This window comes from Somniosus microcephalus, chromosome 33, assembly GCF_052327205.1.
Source record: "Somniosus microcephalus isolate GS21.2 chromosome 33, FLI_Smic_1.0, whole genome shotgun sequence".
Lineage (NCBI taxonomy): Eukaryota > Metazoa > Chordata > Chondrichthyes > Squaliformes > Somniosidae > Somniosus > Somniosus microcephalus.
In genome coordinates, this window is record NC_141019.1 from 10438924 (window position 1) to 10454351 (window position 15428).

A 15428-nucleotide genomic window follows, 5' to 3' on the forward strand; every position below is an offset into this window, starting at 1 on the left:
AATCCCGCTGGCGGAACATGCCGAGTGTCATGCAACAGTGATAAAGGGTGTAAAAGTAGAGGGTCGACCCTACACCAAGGCTGGGAGCTGCGATGAATCCGCCACAGAAAGAAAACAACATCCCCTGGCTCTGCTCCCAGGATAAAGACAACTTATGGATCCTGTAAGTTAAAGGTTGCCTCATAGCCATGCGCTCTTACTGCTGTGGTCAATGTTGCATGTTTTGCTGCAATATTTGGAGTTTCTCCTAAATAAAGGTTAGATTGATGCGTGTGTATTTGTGCCCAATGTGAGGCCTGAACCCACAATATATTTGGCCAACACAGGCGACAGGCTGGGCAGGTTAAATGTCAGGCTGGGCTGGAGGGATTTCTACCAGGACAAGCTCAGTGGCTGAACAGCCTTTTCCATCCTGGACTTCTTCCTTATGGTTTGCAATTGTAAATTAATCACACTGGGCAAAATAATCACCACCAGTTATTAGCCCACTAATAACCGTTAATAACTAATAGTCAGCGTCAGCCGGGGCTCAGTGGGCAGCACTCTCACCTCGGAGTCAGAGGGTTGCGGGTTCAAGTCCCACTCCAGAGACACGAGCACACAATCCAGGCTGACACTTCAGTGCAGTACTGAGGGAGTGCTGCACAGTCCGAGGTGCCGTCTTTCGGATGAGACGTTAAACCGAGGCCCTGTCTGCTCTCTCAGGTGAATGTAAAAGATTCCATGGCACTATATCGAAGAAAATCGGAGGGGGGGGGGGGGGGGGGGGGGTTATCCCCAGTGTCCTGGCCAATATTTATCCCTCAATCAACCTCACAAAAACAGATGATCTGGTCATTATCACATTGCTGTTTGTGGGAGCTTGCTGTGCGCAAATGGGCTGCTGCGTTTCCTGCATTACAACAGTGACTACACTTCAAAAAGTACTTCATTGGCTGTAAAGTGCTTTGGGAGGTCCTGAGGTCCTGAATTGCGCTATAGAAATGCAAGACTTTCTTTCACTGCCCTCCAACACTCAGTTGGTAGCACTCTTACCTGAGCTGGAAAGTGAGGAGCTCAAGCCAACACTTCCATGCAGGAGGGAGAATGCCACCCTGTTAGATGCAATTAAACCAGCCTGCCTGCTCCAGTGGGCAGAAGAGATCTCCCAGGCTGGGGGGTAAGCAAGTGTCCTGTCACCACAGGGAGGGGTGAGCTTAATGGACCAGCTGGTCTTTTCCTGCCTGTCAATTTGATATGTTGTAGATCCCAGGGCACTATTCCTAGACACCACCACACAGACAGGAGCCATTTACCCTGTTGTGCAAAGAGTTGGAATAAACGGGTCCTTTTCCGAGTGGCAGGCAGTGTCTAGTGGGGTACCGCAGGGATTGGTCCTTGGACCCCAGCTATTCACAATATATATTAATGATCTAGACAAGGGAACTAGATGTAATATCTCCAAATTTGCAGATGACACAAAGCTGGGTGGACGTGTGCTGTGAGGAGGATGCCAAGAAACTCCAGGATGATTTGGACAGGTTGGGTGATTGGGCAGAAGCAATATAATGTGGATAAATGTGAGGTTATCCACTTTGGTGTCAAAAACAGCAAGGCTGATTATTATCTGAACGGCAATAGATTGGGAAAAGGGGAAGTGCAACGAGACCTGGGTGTCCTTGTGCACCAGTCGCTGAAGGTAAACATGCAGGTGCAGCAGGCGGTTAAGGCGGCAAATGGTATGTTGGCCTTCATAGCGAGAGGGTTTGAGTACAGGAACAAGGATGTCTTGCTGCAGTTGTACAGGGCCTTGGTGAGACCACACCTTGAGTACTGTGTGCAGTTTTGGTCGCCTTATCTGAGGAAGGATGTCCTTGCCATGGAAGGAGTTCAGCGAAGATTCACCAGGCTGATACCTGGGATGGCAGGAATGACGTATGAGGAGAGATTGGGTCGATTGGGCTTGTACTCACTTGAGTTTAGAAGAATGAGAGGGGATCTCATTGAAACTTATAAAATTCTGGCAGGACTAGACAGACTAGATGCAGGGAGAATGTTCCCGATGGCGGGGGAGTCCAGAACCAGGGGTCACAGTCTAAGGATAAGGGGTAAGCCATTTAGGACTGAAATGAGGAGGACTTTCTTCACCCAGAGAGTGGTGAACCGGTGGAATTCTCTACCACACAAGGCAGTTGAGGCCAATTCATTAAATATATTCAAGAAGGAGTTGGATATATTTCTTAAGGCTAAAGGGATCAAGGGGTATGGGGAGAAAGCAGGTACCCGGTACTGAACTTGGATAATCAGCCATGATCTCATTGAATGGCGGAGCAGGCTCGAGGGGCCGAATGGCCTACTCCTATCTTCTATGTTTCTATGTGTCTCAAGAACATAAGAAATAGGGGCAGGAGTCGGCCATACGGCCCCTCGAGCCTGCTCCACCATTCAATAAGATCATGGCTGATCTTCGACCTCATCTCTACTTTCCCGTCTGATCTCCATATCCCTCGATTCTGCTAGAGTTCAAAAATCTATCTATCGCAGCCTTGAATATACTCAACGACTCAGCATCCACAGCCCTCTGGGGTAGTGAATTCTTCTTGAAGAGCAGGGTAGTTCGCCCCAGTGTCCAAGCCTATGGCCTAGAAATTGCAGTCGGAGGTGTACCTCCGGAGCACGCCTCTGACCCGCGAAACATTTACGAAAATACCTCCTGGTGCCCAGGCTGCGAAGAGTTGCAGTCTTGGGTTTCGAGGCGGAGGGCAGCATAATGGCCCCTGGATCCGAAGGACGCAGGCAGTTTGGAGGCGTCCCTGGAATCACGTGGACCCCGCCCTCCAATGACAAAGGAGAATTCCATTCCAATCATTTACAAAGGGAATCCCCTAATGATAAGCAATGGAATCCCCAAATAATTATACAATTTACACAATTCTAGTTGTTATAAATGTACTGAATTTCAATTTTATTCACAAGTCCCTTCATTGCAACAACCTCAATAAAAATTTAATTTTTTGATAACTAATATTTGCATAAACTCATTTGAGGTGTATATGCATAATTTTGGATTTTTAAACGCTTTATTTAAGCCTTCATTATACCCTTACGCTGATGCAAGCAGGCCCTATGCCTGCTTTTACCAACCGTAAGAGCTGCGTGGGCAGCTGCTGGGCAGTTGTTAGGTAAATAGCCCAACTCTGCGCCAACAACACTCATTTTTCAGGCAGTTCGGATGCTCTATCAAGGCATACCTTGACAGATCACAAGTTCCGGATCTTGCACATGCAGAACTCCAGAACTTGCTGGGCCTTTCAAAGGGAATACGACATACAAAATTCTTACAGGCTTGACAGGGCAGATGCAGGGAGGTTTCCCCTGGCTGGGGAAGTTTAGAACCAGGGGTCACAGTCTCAGAATAAGGGGTCGGCCATTTAGGATTGAGATGAGGAGAAATTTCTTCACTCAGAGGGTGGTGAATCTTTGGAATTCCCTACCCGAGGGCTGTGGAGGCTCAGTCGTTGAGTATATATATTCAAGGCTGAGATCGCTAGATTTTTGAATATTAAGGGAATCAAGGGACATGGGGATAGTGCAGGAAAGTGGAGTTGAGGTCGAAGATCAGCCATGATCTTAGTGAATGGCGGAGCAGGCTCGAAGGGCCAAATGGCCGACTCCTGCTCCTATTTCTTATATTTTTACGTTATATTCTTACAACGGTGTAATTTCTTGTCCAATATTTATCCTCAAACAGCATCACAAAAAAATTGTGGTCACTATCACATAGCAGTTTGTGGGATCTTGCTGCACACTTCCAAAGTACTTCATTGGCTGTAAGGCGCTTCGGGACGTCCGCGAAGGCGCTATAGAAATGCAAGTTCTTTCTCCGAATGGGGAGAAGTGAACTTTAAACATTGAAATGTTGCAGTACAGGCAGCAAGAGAGGACAGGAGAAGTATCGCCGGCCACACGGCGCACTTCGGACCACACTGAAGCTGGAACAGCCGGCAAAGCTTCAGAAACTTGCCGAGACTCGGGCAAGGGAAGCCGGCGGCGCCCCCGGACACAACACGCGGCGCCTCACGGGCCCCCACCCGCCGAACCAGCGGCGGAGCCCACAGACGCAGCCGCCAGCTCGGCGCTTTTCACCGGCGCCCGGTGGGAACGGCGGACTCCAACTGAAAGGCAGCGGGCCGATTACTCACCCGCCATCTCGGCCGCCCCGCGCTCACAGGCTGACAGCCCAGCGCACACCCGCCGCTCCCGCTCGATTAGTGCGGCCTGCCCGCGGACCACGTGACCGGCGGCCAGCCGGCAGGCGCGGGAAGAATCGATGCGAGATCGGCCCCGCCCCCCGTCACTGAGCCCCGCCCCCGTCACTGAGCTCCTCCCCCAGTCACTGAGACCCGCCCCCAGTCACAGTGCCCCGTCCCTGAGCCCCGCCCCGTCACTGAGCTCCTCCCCCCAGTCACTGAGCCCCGTCACTGACCCCGCCCCCGGTCACTGAGCTCCTCCCCCAGTCACTGAGGCCCGTCACTGAGACCCGCCCCCGTCACTGAGCTCCTCCCCCCGGTCACTGAGCCCCTCTCCCAGTCACTGAGCCCCTCCCCCAGTCACTGAGGCCCTCCCCCAGTGACTGAGCCCCGCCCCCAGTCACTGAGCCCCGCCCCCAGTCACTGAGCTCCTCCCCCAGTCACTGAGCCCCGCCCCCAGTCACTGAGCTCCTCCCCCAGTCACTGAGCCCCGCCCCCAGTCACTGAGCTCCTCCCCCAGTCACTGAGCCCCGCCCCCAGTCACTGAGCTCCTCCCCCAGTCACTGAGACCCGCCCCCAGTCACTGAGCCCCTCCCCCAGTCACTGAGACCCGTCACTGACCCCGCCCCCAGTCACTGAGCTCCTCCCCCAGTCACTGAGCCCCGCCGCCGGTCACTGAGCCACTCCCCCCAGTCACTGAGACCCGCCCCCAGTCACTGAGCCCCTCCCCCTGGTCATTGAGCCCCTCCCCCAGTCACTGAGCCCCGCCCCCAGTCACTGAGCCCCTCCCCCTGGTCATTGAGCCCCTCTCCCAGTCACTAAGCCCCTCCCCCAGTCACTGAGCCCCACCCCCAGTCACTGCGCCCCGCCAGCGGTCACTGAGACCCTCCCCCAGTCACTGAGCTCCGCCCCAGTCACTGAGCCCCTCCCCCAGTCACTGAGCTCCTCCCCCAGTCACTGAGCTCCTCCCCCAGTCACTGAGCCCCTCCAACTGTCACTGAGCCCCGCCCCCCCAGTCACTGAGCCCCGCCCCCCCAGTCACTGAGCCCCTCCCCCAGTCACTGAGCTCCTCCCCAGTCACTGAGCCCCGCCCCTGTCACTCAGCCCCGCCCCCGGTCACTGAACCCCTCCCCCAGTCATTGAGCCCCGCCCCCAGTCACTGAGCCCCCTCCCCCCAGTCACTGAGCCCCTCCACAGTCACTGAGCTCCTCCCCCAGTCACTGAGCCCCCTCCCCCCAGTCACTGAGCCCCACGCCCAGTCACTGAGCTCCTCCCCCCGCTCACTGAGCCCCCTCCACAGTCACTGAGCTCCTCCCCAGTCACTGAGCCCCACGCCCAGTCACTGAGCCCCTCCCCTAGTCACTGAGCCCCTCCAACTGTCACTGAGCTCCGCCCCCGGTCACTGAACCCCTCCCCCGGTCACTGAGCCCCTCCCCCGGTCACTGAGCCCCGCCCCCAGTCACTGAGCCCCGCCCCCAGTCACAGAGCCCCGCCCCCGTCACAGAGCCCCGCCCCCAGTCACTGAGCCCCGCCCCAGTCACTGAGCCCTGCCCCCAGTCACTGAGACCCTCCCCCAGTCACTGAGCTCCTCCCCAGTTACTGAGCCCCTCCCCAGGTCACTGAGCTCCTCCCCCAGTTACTGAGCCCCTCCCCCAGTCACTGAGCCCCTCCCCCAGTCACTGAGCCCCGCCCCCAGTCACTGAGCCCCCTCCCCAGTTACTGAGCCCCTCCCCAGGTCACTGAGCTCCTCCCCCAGTTACTGAGTCCCTCCCCCAGTCACTGAGCTCCTCCCCCAGTCACTGAGCCCCGCCCCCGGTCACTGAGCCACTCCCCCAGTCACTGAGCCCCTCTCCCAGTCACTAAGCCCCTCCCCCAGTCACTGAGCCCCACCCCCAGTCACTGCGCCCCGCCAGCGGTCACTGAGACCCTCCCCCAGTCACTGAGCTCCGCCCCAGTTACTGAGCCCCTCCCCCAGTCACTGAGCTCCTCCCCCAGTCATTGAGCCCCGCCCCCAGTCACTGAGCCCCTCCCCAGTCACTGAGCCCCTTCCCAGTCACTGAGCTCCTCCCCCAGTCACTGAGCCCCTCCCCGAGTCACTGAGCTCCTCCCCCAGTCAGAGCCCCTCCCCGAGTCACTGAGCTCCGCCCCCAGTCACTGAGCTCCTCCCCCCGCTCAGAGCCCCTCCCCCAGTCACTGAGCTCCTCCCCCAGTCACTGAGCCCCACGCCCAGTCACTGAGCCCCTCCCCTAGTCACTGAGCCCCTCCCCCAGTCACTGAGCCCCGCCCCCCCAGTCACTGAGCCCTGCCCCCCCAGTCACTGAGCCCCTCCCCCAGTCACTGAGCTCCTCCCCAGTCACTGAGCCCCGCCCCTGTCACTCAGCCCCGCCCCCGGTCACTGAACCCCTCCCCCAGACACTGAGCCCCGCCCCCAGTCATTGAGCCCCCTCCCCATTCACTGAGCCCCCTCCCCATTCACTGAGCCCCGCCCCTGGCCACTGAGACCCTCCCCCGGTCACTGAGCTCCTCCCCAGTTACTGAGCCCCTCCCCAGGTCACTGAGCTCCTCCCCCGGTCACTGAGCCCCGCCCCCGGTCACTGAGCCCCTCCCCCAGTCATTGAGCCCCGCCCCAGTCACTGAGCCCCGCCCCCAGTCACTGAACCCCGCCCCCAGTCACTGAGCCCCTCCCCCAGTCACTGAGCTCCTCCCCCCGCTCACTGAGCCCCTCCCCAGTCACTGAGATCCTCCCCCAGTCACTGAGCCCCACGCCCAGTCACTGAGCCCCGCCCCAGTCACTGAGCCCTGCCCCCAGTCACTGAGCCCCGCCCCCAGTCACTGAGCCCCGCCCCTGTCACTCAGCCCCGCCCACGGTCACTGAACCCCTCCCCCAGTCACTGAGCCCCTCCCCCAGTCACTGAACCCCTCCCCCAGTCACTGAGCCCCTCCCCCAGTCACTGAGACACTCCCCCGGTCACTGAGCCCCGCCCCCGGTCACTGAGACCCTCCCCCGGTCGCTGAGCTCCTCCCCAGGTCACTGAGCTCCTCCCCCAGTTACTGAGTCCCTCCCCCAGTCACTGAGCCCCGCCCCAATCACTGAGCTCCTCCCCCAGTCACTGAGCCCCTCCCCCAGTCACTGAGCTCCTCCCCCAGTCACTGAACTCCTCCCCCAGTCAATGAGCCCCTCCCCCGGTGACTGAGCCCCGCCCCCAGTCACTGAGACCCTACCCCAGTCACTGAGACCCTACCCCAGTCACTGAGCCCCGCCCCCAGTCACTGAACCCCTCCCCCAGTCACTGAGCCCCGCCCCCAGTCACTGAGCCCCTCCCCCAGTCGCCTAGCTCCCTCCCCAGGTCACTGAGCTCCTCCCCCAGTCACTGAGCCCCTCCCCCAGTCACAGAGCTCCTCCCCCAGTCACTGAGCCCCGACCCCAGTGACTGAGACCTGACCCCAGTGACTGAGCCACCCCAGTCACTGAGCCCCTCCCCCAGTCACTGAGCTCCTCCCCAGTCACTGAGCCCCTCCCCCAGTCACTGAGCTCCTCCCCCAGTCACTGAGCCCCTCCCCCAGTGACTGAGCTCCTCCCCCAGTCACTGAGCCCCTCCCCCAGTGACAGCTCCTCCCCCGCTGACTGAGCCCCTCCCCCAGTCACTGAGCCCCACCCCCAGTCACTAAGCCCCTCCCCCAGTCACTGAGCTCCTCCCCCAATCACTGAGCCCTGCCCCCAGTCACTGAGCCCCGGCCCCGATCACTGAGACCCTCCCCCAGTCACTGAGCCCCTCCCCCAGTCACTGAGCCCCGCCCCCAGTCACTGACCTCCTCCCCCAGTAACTGTGCCCCTCCCCCAGTCACTGAGCCCCGGCCCCGGTCACTGAGACCCTCCCCCAGTCACTGAGCCCCGCCCTCAGTCACTGAGCCCCTCCCCCAGTCACTGAGCTCCTCCCCCAGTCAGAGCCCCTCCCCCAGTCACTGAGCCCCGCCGCGGGTCACTGAGCCCCTCCCCCCGGTCACTGAGTCCCTCCCCCAGTCACTGAGCCCCACCCCCAGTCACTGAGTCCCTCCCCCAGTCACTGAGCTCCTCCCCCAGTCACTGAGCTCCTCCCCCAGTCACTGAGACCCTCCCCCAGTCACTGAGCTCCGCCCCAGTTACTGAGCCCCTCCCCCAGTCGCCGAGCCCCTCCCCCAGTCACGGAGCTCCTCTCCCAGTTACTGAGCCCCTCCCCCAGTCACTGAGCTCCTCCCCCAGTCACTGAGCTCCTCCCCCAGTCACTGAGCCCCGCCCCCGGTTACTGAGCCCCTCCCCCAGTCACTGAGCCCCGCCCCAGTCAGAGCCCCTCCCCCAGTCACTGAGCCCCTCCCCCAGTCACAGCCCCTCCCCCAGTCACTCAGCCCCGCCCTCAGTCACTGAGCCCCTCCCCTGGTCACTGAGCCCCGCCCCCGGTCACTGAGCCCCGCCTCCGGTCACTGAGCCCCGCCCCCAGTCACTGAGCTCCTCCCCCAGTCACTGAGCCCCGCACCCATCACTGAGCCTCTCCCCCAGTCACTGAGCCCCTCCCCCAGTCACTGAGCCCCGCCCCAGTCAGAGCCCCTCCCCCAGTCACTGAGCCCCTCCCCCAGTCACAGCCCCTCCCCCAGTCACTCAGCCCCGCCCTCAGTCACTGAGCCCCTCCCCTGGTCACTGAGCCCCGCCCCCAGTCACTGAGCCTCTCCCCCAGTCACTGAGCTCCGCCCCCAGTCACTGAGCTCCTCCCCCCGCTCACTGAGCCCCGCCCCCCCAGTCACTGAGCCCCTCCCGTCACTGAGCTCCTCCCCCAGTCACTGAGCCCCTCCCCCGGTCACTGCCCCTCCCCCGGTCACTGAGCCCCGCCCCCCCAGTCACTGAGCCCCGCCCCAGTCACTGAACCCCGCCCCAGTCACTGAGCTCCTCCCCAGTCACTGAGCCCCGCCCGTCACTCAGCCCCGCCCCCGGTCACTGAGCCTCGCCCACGGTCACTGAACCCCTCCCCCAGTCACTGAGCCCCTCCCCCAGTCACTGAACCCCTCCCCCAGTCACTGAGCCCCGCCCCCAGTCACTGAGCCCCGCCCCCAGTCACTGAGACCCTCCCCCAGTCACTGAGCCCCTCCCCCAGTCCCTGAGCCCCGCCCCCAGTCACTGACCTCCTCCCCCAGTCACTGAGCCCCGCCCCCAGTCACTGAGCTCCTCCCCCAGTCATTGAGCCCCCCCCCAGTCACTGAGCCCCGCCCCCAGACACTGAGCCCCGCCCCCGGTCACTGAGACACTCCCCCAGTCACTGAGCCCCGCCCCCCAGTCACTGAGTCCCTCCCCGAGACACTGAGCTCCTCCCCCAGTCACTGAGCCCCCCCCCCAGTCACTGAGCCCCGCCCCCAGACACTGAGACACTCCCCCAGTCACTGAGCCCCGCCCCCCAGTCACTGAGTCCCTCCCCGAGTCACTGAGCTCCTCCCCAGTTACTGAGCCCCTCCCCCAGTCGCTGAGCTCCTCCCCCGGTCACTGAGCTCCTCCCCCAGTCACTGAGCTCCGACCCCGGTCACTGAGCTCCTCCCCAGTCACTGAGCCCCTCCCCCATTTACTGAGTCCCTCCCCCAGTCACTGAGCTCCTCCCCCAGTCACTGAGCCCCTCCCCAATCACTGAGCTCCTCCCCCAGTCACTGAGCTCCTCCCCCAGTCAATGAGCCCCAGTCACTGAGCCCCTCCCCCAGTCACTGAGCTCCTCCCCCGGTCACTGAGCCCCGCCCCCGGTCACTGAGACCCTCCCCCAGTCATTGAGCCCCGCCCCCAGTCACTGAGCCCCTCCCCCAGTCACTGAACCCCTCCCCCAGTCACTGAGCCCCAGTCACTGAGTCCCTCCCCCAGTCACTGAGCACCTCCCCCAGTCACTGAGCCCCGCCCCCGGTCACTGAGTCCCTCCCCCAGTCGCCGAGCTCCTCCCCAGGTCAGAGCTCCTCCCCCAGTCACTGAGCTCCTCCCCCAGTCACTGAGCCCCGCCCCCAGTGACTGAGCCCCTCCCCCAGTCACTGAGCTCCTCCCCCAGTGACTGAGCCCCTCCCCCAGTCACTGAGCTCCTCCCCCAGTCACTGAGCCCCTCCCCCAGTGACTGATCTCCTCCCCCAGTCACTGACCCCTCCCCCGCTGACTGAGCCCCTCCCCCAGTTACTGAGCCCCCTCCCCATTCACTGAGCCCCGCCCCCAGTCATTGAGCCCCGCCCCCAGTCACTGAGCCCCCCCAGTCACTGAGCCCCGCCCCCAGACACTGAGCCCCGCCCCCGGTCACTGAGACACTCCCCCAGTCACTGAGCCCCGCCCCCAGTCACTGAGCTCCTCCCCCAGTCACTGAGCCCCGCCCCAGTCACTGAGTCCCTCCCCCAGTCGCTGAGCTCCTCCCCAGGTCACTGAGCTCCCCCCCCAGTTACTGAGTCCCTCCCCCGGTCACTGAGCTCCTCCCCCGGTCACTGAGCCCCGCCCCAGTCACTGAGCCCCGCCCCCAGTCACTGAGCCCCGCCCCCCGGTCACTCAGCCCCTCCCCCAGTCACTGAGCTCCTCCCCCAGTCACTGAGCTCCTCCCCCAGTTACTGAGCCCCGCCCCAGTCACTGAGACCCGCCCCCAGTCACTGAGCTCCTCCCCCAGTCACTGAGCCCCTCCCCCATCACTGAGCCCCGCCCTCCGGTCACTGAGACCTGCCCCCAGTCACTGAGCTCCTCCCCCAGCCACTGAGCCCCTCCCCCAGTCACTGAGCCCCTCCCACAGTCACTGAGCTCCGCCCCCAGTCACTGAGCCCCTCCCCCTGTCACTGACCACCTCCCCAGTCACTGAGCCCCTCCCCCAGTCACTTAGCCCCTCCCCCAGTCACTGAGCCCCTCCCCCAGTCACTTAGCCCCTCCCCCAGTCACTGAGCCCCGCCCCCAGTCACTGACCTCCTCCCCCAGTCACTGAGCCCCTCCCCCAGTCACTGAGCCCACCCCCAGTCACTGAGCTCCTCCCCCAGTCACTGAGCCCCTCCCCCGGTCACTGAGCCCTGCCCCAGTCACTGAGCCCCGCCCCCAGTCACTGAGCCCCGCCCCCAGTCACTGAGCCCCGCCCCCAGTCACTGAGCTCCTCCCCCAGTCACTGAGCCCCACCCCCCCCAGTCACTGAGACCCGCCCCCGGTCACTGAGCCCCTCCCCCAGTCACTGAGCCCCGCCCCCGGTCAGAGCCCCACCCCCAGTGACTGAGCCCCTCCCCCAGTCACTGAGCCCCACCCCCAGTGACTGAGCCCCTCCCCCAGTCACAGAACTTCCCCCAGTCACTGAGCTCCTCCCCCAGTCACTGAGCCCCTCCCCCAGTCACTGAGCCCCGCCCCCAGTCACTGAGCCCCGCCCCCAGTCACTGAGCCCCGCCCCCGGTCACTGAGCCCCGCCCCCAGGGCTGGTGAATGGGGTGGGGGTGGGTGTGAGCTGGTGCTCGGGGTGGGGGAGGTGTGGGCTGGTGAATGGGGTGGGGGCTGGTGAATGGGGTGGGGGAGGTGTGAGCTGGTGCTCGGGGTGGGGGAGGTGTGAGCTGGTGAATGGGGTGGGGGAGGTGTGGGCTGGTGAATGGGGTGGGGGAGGTGTGAGCTGATGCTCGGGGTGGGGGAGGTGTGGGCTGGTGAATGGGGTGGGGGAGGTGTGAGCTGGTGAATGGGGTGGGGGAGGTGTGGGCTGGTGAATGGGGTGGGGGAGGTGTGAGCTGGTGCTCGGGGTGGGGGAGGTGTGGGCTGGTGAATGGGGTGGGGGAGGTGTGGGATGGTGAATGGGGTGGGGGAGGTGTGGGATGGTGAATGGGGTGGGGGAGGTGTGGGCTGGTGAATGGGGTGGGGGAGGTGTGGGCTGGTGAATGGGGTGGGGGAGGTGTGGGCTGGTGAATGGGGTGGGGGAGGTGTGGGCTGGTGAATGGGGTGGGGGGGGGTGTGAGCTGGTGAATGGGGTGGGGGAGGTGCAGGCTGGTGAATGGGGTGTGGGTGGTGTGAGCTGGTGAATGGGGTGGGGGAGGTGTGAGCTGGTGAATGGGGTGGGGGAGGTGTGGGCTGGTGAATGGGGTGGGGGGGTGTGAGCTGGTGAATGGGGGGGGTGTGAGCTGGTGAATGGGGTGGGGGAGGTGTGGGCTGGTGAATGGGGTGGGGGAGGTGTGGGCTGGTGAATGGGGTGGGGGAGGTGTGAGCTGGTGAATGGGGTGGGGGAGGTGTGAGCTGGTGAATGGGGTGTGGGTGGTGTGAGCTGGTGAATGGGGTGGGGGAGGTGTGAGCTGGTGAATGGGGTGGGGGAGGTGTGAGCTGGTGAATGGGGTGGGGGTGTGGGCTGGTGAATGGGGTGGGGGAGGTGTGAGCTGGTGAATGGGGTGTGGGAGGTGTGGGCTGGTGAATGGGGTGGGGGAGGTGTGAGCTGGTGAATGGGGTGGGGGAGGTGTGAGCTGGTGAATGGGGTGGGGGAGGTGTGAGCTGGTGAATGGGGTGGGGGAGGTGTGGGCTGGTGAATGGGGTGGGGGAGGTGTGGGCTGGTGAATGGGGTGGGGGAGGTGTGAGCTGGTGAATGGGGAGGGGGAGGTGTGGGCTGGTGAATGGGGTGGGGGAGGTGTGAGCTGGTGAATGGGGTGGGGGGGGTGTGGGCTGGTGAATGGGGTGGGGGAGGGGTCAGCTGGTGCTCGGGGTGGGGGGGGTGTGAGCTGGTGAATGGGGTGGGGGAGGTGTGGGCTGGTGAATGGGGTGGGGGAGGTGTGGGCTGGTGCTCGGGGTGGGGGAGGTGTGCGCTGGTGAATGGGGTGGGGGGGGTGTGAGCTGGTGAATGGGGTGGGGGGGCTGTGAGCTGGTGAATGGGGTGGGGGAGGTGTGGGCTGGTGCTCGGGCTGGGGGAGGTGTGGGCTGGTGAATGGGGTGGGGGAGGTGTGGGCTGGTGCTCGGGGTGGGGGAGGTGTGGGCTGGTGAATGGGGTGGGGGAGGTGTGGGCTGGTGAATGGGGTGGGGGAGGTGTGGGCTGGTGAATGGGGTGGGGGGGGTGTGGGCTGGTGAATGGGGTGGGGGGGGTGTGGGCTGGTGAATGGGGTGGTGGAGGTGTGGGCTGGTGAATGGGGTGGGGGAGGTGTGGGCTGGTGCTCGGGGTGGGGGAGGTGTGCGCTGGTGAATGGGGTGGGGGGGGTGTGAGCTGGTGAATGGGGTGGGGGAGGTGTGCGCTGGTGAATGGGGTGGGGGAGGTGTGAGCTGGTGAATGGGGTGGGGGAGGTGTGGGCTGGTGAATGGGGTGGGGGAGGTGTGAGCTGGTGAATGGGGTGGGGGGGGTGTGAGCTGGTGAATGGGGTGGGGGAGGTGTGCGCTGGTGAATGGGGTGGGGGAGGTGTGCGCTGGTGAATGGGGTGGGGGAGGTGTGGGCTGGTGAATGGGGTGGGGGAGGTGTGAGCTGGTGAATGGGGTGGGGGAGGTGTGGGCTGGTGAATGGGGTGGGGGAGGTGTGGGCTGGTGAATGGGGTGGGGGAGGTGTGAGCTGGTGTATTGGGTGGGGGAGGTGTGAGCTGGTGAATGGGGTGGGGGAGGTGTGAGCTGGTGCTCGGGGTGGGGGAGGTGTGGGCTGGTGAATGGGGTGGGGGAGGTGTGGGCTGGTGCTCGGGGTGGGGGAGGTGTGGGCTGGTGAATGGGGTGGGGGGTGTGAGCTGGTGAATGGGGTGGGGGAGGTGTGAGCTGGTGCCCGGGGTGGAGGAGGTGTGGGCTGGTGAATGGGGTGGGGGAGGTGTGAGCTGGTGAATGGGGTGGGGGAGGTGTGAGCTGGTGAATGGGGTGGGGGAGGTGTGAGCTGGTGCTCGGGGTGGGGGAGGTGTGGGCTGGTGAATGGGGTGGGGGAGGTGTGGGCTGGTGAATGGGGTGGGGGAGGTGTGGGCTGGTGAATGGGGTGGGGGGGGTGTGGGCTGGTGAATGGGGTGGGGGGGTGTGGGCTGGTGAATGGGGTGGGGGAGGTGTGAGCTGGTGCTCGGGGTGGGGGAGGTGTGGGCTGGTGAATGGGGTGGGGGGTGCGGGCTGGTGAATGGGGTGGGGGGGTGTGGGCTGGTGAATGGGGTGGGGGAGGTGTGAGCTGGTGCTCGGGGTGGGGGAGGTGTGGGCTGGTGAATGGGGTGGGGGGTGCGGGCTGGTGAATGGGGTGGGGGAGGTGTGGGCTGGTGAATGGGGTGGGGGAGGTGTGGGGTGGTGAATGGGGTGGGGGAGGTGTGAGCTGGTGAATGGGGTGGGGGAGGAGTGTGCTGGTGAATGGGGTGCGGGAGGTGTGGGCTGGTGAATGGGGTGGGGGAGGTGTGGGCTGGTGAATGGGGTGGGGGAGGTGTGGGCTGGTGAATGGGGTGGGGGAGGTGTGGGCTGGTGAATGGGGTGGGGGGGTGTGAGCTGGTGAATGGGGTGGGGGAGGTGTGGGCTGGTGAATGGGGTGGGGGAGGTGTGGGCTGGTGAATGGGGTGGGGGAGGTGTGGGCTGGTGAATGGGGTGGGGGAGGTGTGGGCTGGTGAATGGGGTGGGGGAGGTGTGGGCTGGTGAATGGGGTGGGGGAGGTGTGGGCTGGTGCTCGGGGTGCGGGAGGTGTGAGCTGGTGCTCGGGGTGGGGGAGGTGTGGGCTGGTGAATGGGGTGGGGGGTGCGGGCTGGTGAATGGGGTGGGGGAGGTGTGGGCTGGTGAATGGGGTGGGGGAGGTGTGGGGTGGTGAATGGGGTGGGGGAGGTGTGAGCTGGTGAATGGGGTGGGGGAGGTGTGGGCTGGTGAATGGGGTGGGGGAGGTGTGGGCTGGTGAATGGGGTGGGGGAGGTGTGGGCTGGTGAATGGGGTGGGGGAGGTGTGGGCTGGTGAATGGGGTGGGGGGGGTGTGGGCTGGTGAATGGGGTGGGGGAGGTGTGGGCTGGTGAATGGGGTGGGGGAGGTGTGGGCTGGTGAATGGGGTGGGGGAGGTGTGGGCTGGTGCTCGGGGTGCGGGAGGTGTGAGCTGGTGAATGGGGTGGGGGAGGTGTGAGCTGGTGAATGGGGTGGGGGAGGTGTGGGCTGGTGAATGGGGTGAGGGAGGTGTGGGCTGGTGAATGGGGTGAGGGAGGTGTGGGCTGGTGAATGGGGTGGGGGAGGTGTGGGCTGGTGAATGGGGTGGGGGAGGTGTGAGCTGGTGAATGGGGTGGGGGAGGTGTGGGCTGGTGAATGGGGTGGGGGAGGTGTGG

General features: G+C 63.6%; 1 protein-coding gene across 3 annotated transcripts in view; it reads right to left on the reverse strand.

The window, feature by feature from the left end:
* hat1 (histone acetyltransferase 1) overlaps window positions 1-15428 on the reverse strand; it is a 92114-nt gene that overhangs the window by 72257 nt on the left and 4429 nt on the right. Inside the window, exon 1 of one of the 3 annotated variants that reach the window (XM_085972656.1) lies at window positions 4182-4310. The exons of the other annotated variants lie outside the window; for them this stretch is intronic. Within the exon in view, the coding sequence (XP_085828782.1) occupies window positions 4182-4188 (7 nt within the window). The 5' untranslated portion in view covers window positions 4189-4310. Of the gene's footprint in view, window positions 1-4181; window positions 4311-15428 lie in introns of those variants that run through there. 3 annotated transcript variants of the gene reach the window in all.